This window comes from Stylophora pistillata, chromosome 4 (genome assembly GCF_964205215.1).
Source record: "Stylophora pistillata chromosome 4, jaStyPist1.2, whole genome shotgun sequence".
NCBI classification, from domain to species: Eukaryota; Metazoa; Cnidaria; class Anthozoa; order Scleractinia; family Pocilloporidae; genus Stylophora; species Stylophora pistillata.
In genome coordinates, this window is record NC_142522.1 from 23,929,563 (window position 1) to 23,935,773 (window position 6,211).

A 6,211-nucleotide genomic window follows, 5' to 3' on the forward strand; every position below is an offset into this window, starting at 1 on the left:
ATTTGTTTTGTTGTCCATGTGCTGGTCTCCTTTGTTGGTGTACTGCACTGGTCTGTTTGTCCTTGTTCGTTTTAGTTCTGTGTACCCAATTTTTGTTTCTGTGAGGTGGGGTTCGATTCCCCAGCGAGTTTGGCGTCTGGTGACCCTCGTTTCTGGTGGACCCTAACCCTAAGGCATTGCACGCAAGCCATGGGTGGGATTAGTCCTGTTGGTCGGCGGGCATTGCACACGCCCTTCATCGGGGGCCCGGCCGTCCACCTTAAACATAAAAAAAAAACTGCACTGATGAGGCCCAGAAGGCCGAAACAGTACTGTCTGCAGTTATATATATATATATATATATATATATATATATATATATATATATATATATATACACATGTTTATTGTAACTCCCAACTTGGGCTTTTCGGTTACAATGTCTAACTAAAATATTTAAGATACATATAAGTTAAAAGGAGAAGGATAACAGCAAGCAAATAATACATTTTATAGCTAGAATCAATTACAAAAGACCTAAAAATATACTTTAAAAATTAAGTTTCAAGTTACTCAACGCAAATGTTCTCCGCTTAATAGCTTCTGTGCTAAACGACGCCTGAAGTTATTTTCATTGTGCGCAACTTTCAACTCATTAAAAATGCAGCTCCAAAGTTTGCGCCCACGACATGTGAATGAACTTTGTCCACATGACAGACGGTAACAAGAGATGAGATGTGTAAAAGTTTGAATGATCGCGTAGTCCTGGTGTGAATATGAGAACGAGGTACAAATATACTGGCCAGATATATTTTGGGACTAAATCATTAAGACATTTAAATACCATTACAGCATGGTTAAGAAGGAGTCTATCTTTAACAGTAAGCCAGTTAAGGGATCTTGTGCCTTCTGAGATGTGGTCATATTTCCTAAGACCCAACACGATACGCACAGCACAATTCTGTACGAGTTAGAGTTTCTTTACATTGCCTTGAGAAGTGTTAGCCCATACAGTTGAGCAATAAAATAGTTTGCTAAAAACGAAAGCGTTTATCAACAATATATGAGACTTTCTGTCCAGAGGGTGCTTTATCCTGCTAATCTGTATTGATATAAATAGACAATTAGAGGTATCTATGCAGCACACCAGGGGTGTGCAAATCAAGTCAACATTTAGATTTACTTGTTGGCGTCATATAACTGAGAGAACTTTTCACCCGTTACACACTCACATTAGTATGTGTATTGTCTATACTGTTCTCCGTATATATCCTAGGGTGCTGACAGGAAGAAGTTAGGAATCAAAGGATTGAACTAGTTTATTAGCTTCGCCGACAGGCAGGAACAACTTCCGTAAAAATTATTTTAAGACCTTGAGTGTTGGTCCGGCCGGGGCTCGAACCCTCGACCTCCCGCACAACAGTCCAGTGCTCTATCGATTAAGCTAACCGGGAGGCGGTCAATCATTTCACTAGAGGCCTAAGGGTCCCTCAGTTTGACGGTTAATAGTAGTTGGTGGAAGTGACATAAGCAGCCATTTCTTTTCCATACCGAACCCTAAAAAACAACGCCTATATTAATAATATAGCTGTACATGTAAACAATTGAGCATGCTCATTGGCTGAGAACTCGTCAATACGTCAATGAATCGCAAACAGTAAGGAAAGTTGAAATTAAATTGATTAACAGGTAAGTCGAGAGAGCACATGGAAACAAAATGGCTGAGTCTGAGGAAGAATTCTTCAAACCAAACACCTAACGAAGGAAAAGGAACTGGCAAAAAGTCTAGAGGTCTTCGGCTTCCAAAAGCAATTGACAGTATGAACCTGAATAGAATTGTCGAGGAGTTTTAAGCATCAATCCATGTAAAGGACGGGGAAGGTTACGAGAGCGTTACCTTTAGTGTAATAGTTACTACCGTCTACGTATACCTAACAGAGAATGAGTACAGATGCTGAATCTGTCAACAAAGTGGCTTTTAACCGATGGTGGTTAAAGGGTCGATCTTGGGGCCGGCCCTTTTTAATATCTATATTAACGATCTCCCAGCTGTCCCTAACCTGTGCTCGCTAAAGAGTTGGTCTTTCAAAATGGTCTTTTAACCGATGTTAAAACCGGTGTCAGGTCCGCGCCATGTAGCTTATGGTGTACCTCAAGGGTCGATCTTGGGGCCGGCCCAAGGAGACACCGGCGAAGGAGACTTGAACTACATGTAAGTGAAGTTACAACTAGATCCTTGATTTGACACAAGCTTATTTGTTGTCTATAACTCAAGTGTAAGCATATGACTAAAATGCAAAATAGCTAATACTTTGTATTCTTGTTGTTATAATTTTAGGTAACTGAACCAAGAGGGAGACCACAACAAGACCAGTTTACTATGGAAGGCCACAAAATCTGGGGAAGCTGCTTACCTTCAAGCCACAACTTGAAGGAACACGACTACTGCAAGCTTCAAGTTGATCCTGAATCTCTCAAAGTGGATCTATCTTCGCAGCAAATGTCTTATCCTTGAGAATATCAAGCTGGATGATAAGAGGTTTCAGTTTTGGACTGGCTTTCCAAATTATGCCACCTTCAAAGCCCTCTTTGATTACTTAGATCATGTGGCCCTTTAGAAAAAGAAAAATTGGAGAGGATCTGAGATGAAATCCAAAATTCTGACGTCAGAAAAAAATGCCCAAGATCCAAACTTACTTTAGAAGAGGAGTTTTTTATGGTGCTGGTCCTGGGTATTACATTAACAGACCTGGCCCTTAGATTTAGCTTAAGTGAATCAAGTGTGAGTAAAATATTCACCACTTGGGTAAATTTACTAAATTTTTATTTGAAGGACCTGTGCCAGATGCCCAGTTACTGTGAAGATCATGGCAAGGCAAAGCAGTTCTCAAAATTCCCTCATTTGAATGTTATTATTGACTGTACAGAAAGTTTTGCACAAAAGCTATCTTCGCTACAGGCTAACAAGGAAATGTATTCAAATTATAAGAGCCACAGCACTTTTAAGTTTTTAGTAGCCATTAATACTTGCGTTGCTATTGTTTATTTTTCCAGGGCCTGGGGTGGGAGAACATCTGACAAGCACATTACAGAAAATAGTGCTGACTTTTTAGCAACATTGGAGCAGGGAGATGAGGTTATGGCTGATAGGGGGGTTGATATTAGTGATACAATGCGTGAAAGTGGGGTTAAGGTTACTATTCCGGATTTTAAAGGGCAAGGGAGGTCACAAATGAAAAAAGAAGAGGGGGAAAGGTCTGAAAAAATAGCAGAAGCCAGGATTCATGTCGAAAGGGCAATTCAAAGGATCAAAACTTATCACATTCTTGATAATGAAGTCCGACTGAGTATGGCTCACTTGGCAGAACAGATTTTTACTGTATGTGCATATTTATTGAATTTTCATACACCAATTTTAAAGTGAGCACAAACAGTTTTGAAACAGGAACTGGCTATTTTTATTGATTTCTTATAAATATATTTTCATGTTTATAATATATTACCAAGTAAAAATGTTAGCAACACCTTGAGTCTTGGCTGTGAAGCAAGTAAATTATTATTAAAGTTTGTAAATAGAATTATTTGCATATTATTCCATTGAAATCTATTTAAGCAAAAAAGCTATACATGTCACCTGTATTAGAGTGATTTTCATTATGGTTAATCTTAATCTTCATTTCAATTTTGATTATCCCTTGATAAAGTAGGAAAAAACAATGCATAGTTCACCCATACTTCCAAAGCAGATTGAAATATCATTACTCTTGCCTTAAGGTAGATAAAGTGGAGAAATCAATGCCTAATTTACCTATCCTTTCCAAACCATCCTTCACTCTCGGGTACGCGAGCTCCAGTAGCAGTACATTATAATAAAATTGCTCAATTCTTGACAACTTAGTGTTCCAAAACTCAGGGTTGTATACTACTCGTTTAATAAATAACTTGATGCCATCTGAAGCAATAAAATCTGTCCACTTTCTTCCAGTGCAAAACAACCGCTGTTGAATTTGATAATAGTATTTATGGTTTTCATTTATGCTATCAGTAGCTTTCACAATGTTCAGCCTCAAGAGAGCAGTTTCTAGTGTTTCACTGTCCTGGGGATGAATTTTCTTGACTTCAATGGAACAGTTATCACCAACAAGTCCATCTGGGGACGCACCCAAGAATGGATGGGACTTGGATACAAAAAATCCACATGGCTGTACTTCATTCCCTGTGCATTTAGAATATTGATTAATAATTTCCAGTCCTGATTTGATTCCATTCTTCATGTATTGTGATTGATAAGCTTTGTTGTAACAGAGAATTTCTTGCATGGCTTTGGTGGGGCTTGTTGTTTTTTTATAAGAGCACGCTTACACTTGGACGCAGTGATTCTAGGGGAGCGCTACGCATGCCACTGGGAGCTCCTGGACTGTTCTCTTGTGGTATTTTCAGTTTCATTAATTCTGTCATCATCCACGCTAATCTTCTCAATGATTGACTCTGCTTTCCTAAGAATATCGGATAAGGATGCTGGATGATCCTTTATAGGGCTTATAATGTTCTCTTGTTTGGTTCTTTCATTATCTTCAAAATTAACTTGTATTTCATGACAAAAAACAAGATTTATGTCATCAGCCGTCATAACATCAGGAAGATCATGAACTACAGTTTCAGAAATAATGTAATTTTCTTTACTACCAAGAATGTGGTAGATTGGTGGCAATGGACTACCTTGATTTGCATCATAAATATTTCTTTTCAAGTTAATTTTGTGTTCCTCCATTTTTTGTTTTTCCAGATCATCAATACCATAATATTTTCCTGTTATGGTTGGAGTAGGCTTCAATTTCTTTACAGGGGGCTCCTTTCCAAACTTGGCTTTATAAAAATTTATATCTTCCACAAGGACTGGTTCAACCTTGACACCTGCCAAATGAAAAAATATATATATATTACAAAAATGTTTCCACTAAAAGGAAAATTAAAAATGTTTGAACAATAAGTGAAATGCTATTACCTTTAGGATCAGACCGTGAACATGGCAAATCGGTGCAAGTGAGATCTGGTGGAAGCTGCTGTTTCCCCTCTGCCACAACATCATAGAGCATAAAAGAAGTGTTCCAATATGGCTGCAGTCACCTCTCAATCTATAAATAAATAATTAATACTACATCAGAAAAATCATTGACAGCTACGTGTATTAGCTGCTTTATAAATGGCAGAACAAACATACCCAACAGTATATGTGCAGTGGGAAAACACTGGCTAGCTTGTAGACCTTTGTAGTACCAAGTACATCAGTTTACTTTCTTCACGGTCAGTACAAAACGAGGGATTACAACTGCTTCTTAGAGCCCAAAAGTTCTTGTATTCAGGAAGCAAATGAACTCTGAAGAAACAAGGCAAATAAAATATCAATTTAACAACTTTTAAAACAGGTCAATATTGCTACTTTCAATTGTAAACTTATTAGACTGAATGAATTCCTTGCTTGTGCTCCCAAGCACGTAGTGTTTTGTATTTTCTCACCGCTTTCTTGTCGTATCCAGCTCCGATCAAGTACTCTTTTACTATGGATTCTTCCATCAGTAATGGTACTCCATTTAAGTTTTTCTGCCAGTCTTTTAGTTTTTGAAGGTACATAATTGTTGGAGTGTTGGTGCACGAAGTAGAAGATTGTTTGGTAGCATTGCTTCCAGGACCCAAAGTAGATTCTTAAAGCGTTACATACGACGTTGACAAGCGCCTTTCTACCGATTGATTTTTCAAAATCAGTAAATAATAAAGGCTGATAGTTTCGAGAGAAACTGTTTGGGGCTGCGTCGGTGGGAGTAACGAAATAATTTGGATATATCAGCAAAGTTGAAATGGTAAATTGGCCACCGTAACGATTACAAAAGCTGACGTTTCGAGCGTTAGCCCCTCGTCGGAGCCAACATGGCGCTAACTCGCCGAAAACGCTTCAAAATGGTCTGAGACGCTAGGAATCAACAAAGAAAACAACAAGGCAATAAGGTAAGCCCATTTTATTTCAAAACAAGACATTTTTTTCTCTCTTTTAAGGAAAATCGATAACATCCCATACAAACCTTTATAAATATAAAACGTTGCGCAACAAGGTAAGAGTCACGTCCGCTTTTCTAGTAATGAGCTTGGGCTGCCTGTGCTTTTGTAATCGTTACGGTACCATTTCAACTTTGTTGATATATCCAAATTATATCAATAAATAATACTTTGCAGATTT

The 6,211-nt window shown here is 38.1% G+C and overlaps 1 protein-coding gene and 1 pseudogene across 2 annotated transcripts; one reads left to right on the forward strand and one right to left on the reverse strand.

Annotated features, from left to right (window-relative positions):
- Window positions 1-2,649: 2,649 nt before the first annotated feature.
- On the forward strand, window positions 2,650-3,403 carry LOC148732956 (uncharacterized). Its single transcript, XM_088758688.1, has one exon. It carries the CDS (start codon window positions 2,696-2,698, stop codon window positions 3,401-3,403), a length of 708 nt encoding a protein of 235 aa, XP_088614814.1. The 5' UTR covers window positions 2,650-2,695.
- Window positions 3,404-3,512: 109 nt separating this feature from the next.
- On the reverse strand, window positions 3,513-5,669 carry LOC148732957 (uncharacterized; annotated as a pseudogene). The gene is made up of 4 exons (XR_015999935.1): window positions 5,420-5,669; window positions 5,201-5,356; window positions 4,985-5,114; window positions 3,513-4,893 (listed from the first exon to the last, which is right to left on the reverse strand). The product of XR_015999935.1 is annotated as an uncharacterized LOC148732957 (transcript).
- Between the last annotated feature and the right edge of the window lie 542 nt (window positions 5,670-6,211).

Bases quoted from the DNA above. Each gene is read 5' to 3' on its own strand.
- LOC148732956 (XM_088758688.1), top strand. From the start codon at position 2,696: ATGGTGCTGGTCCTGGGTATTACATTAACAGACCTGGCCCTTAGATTT.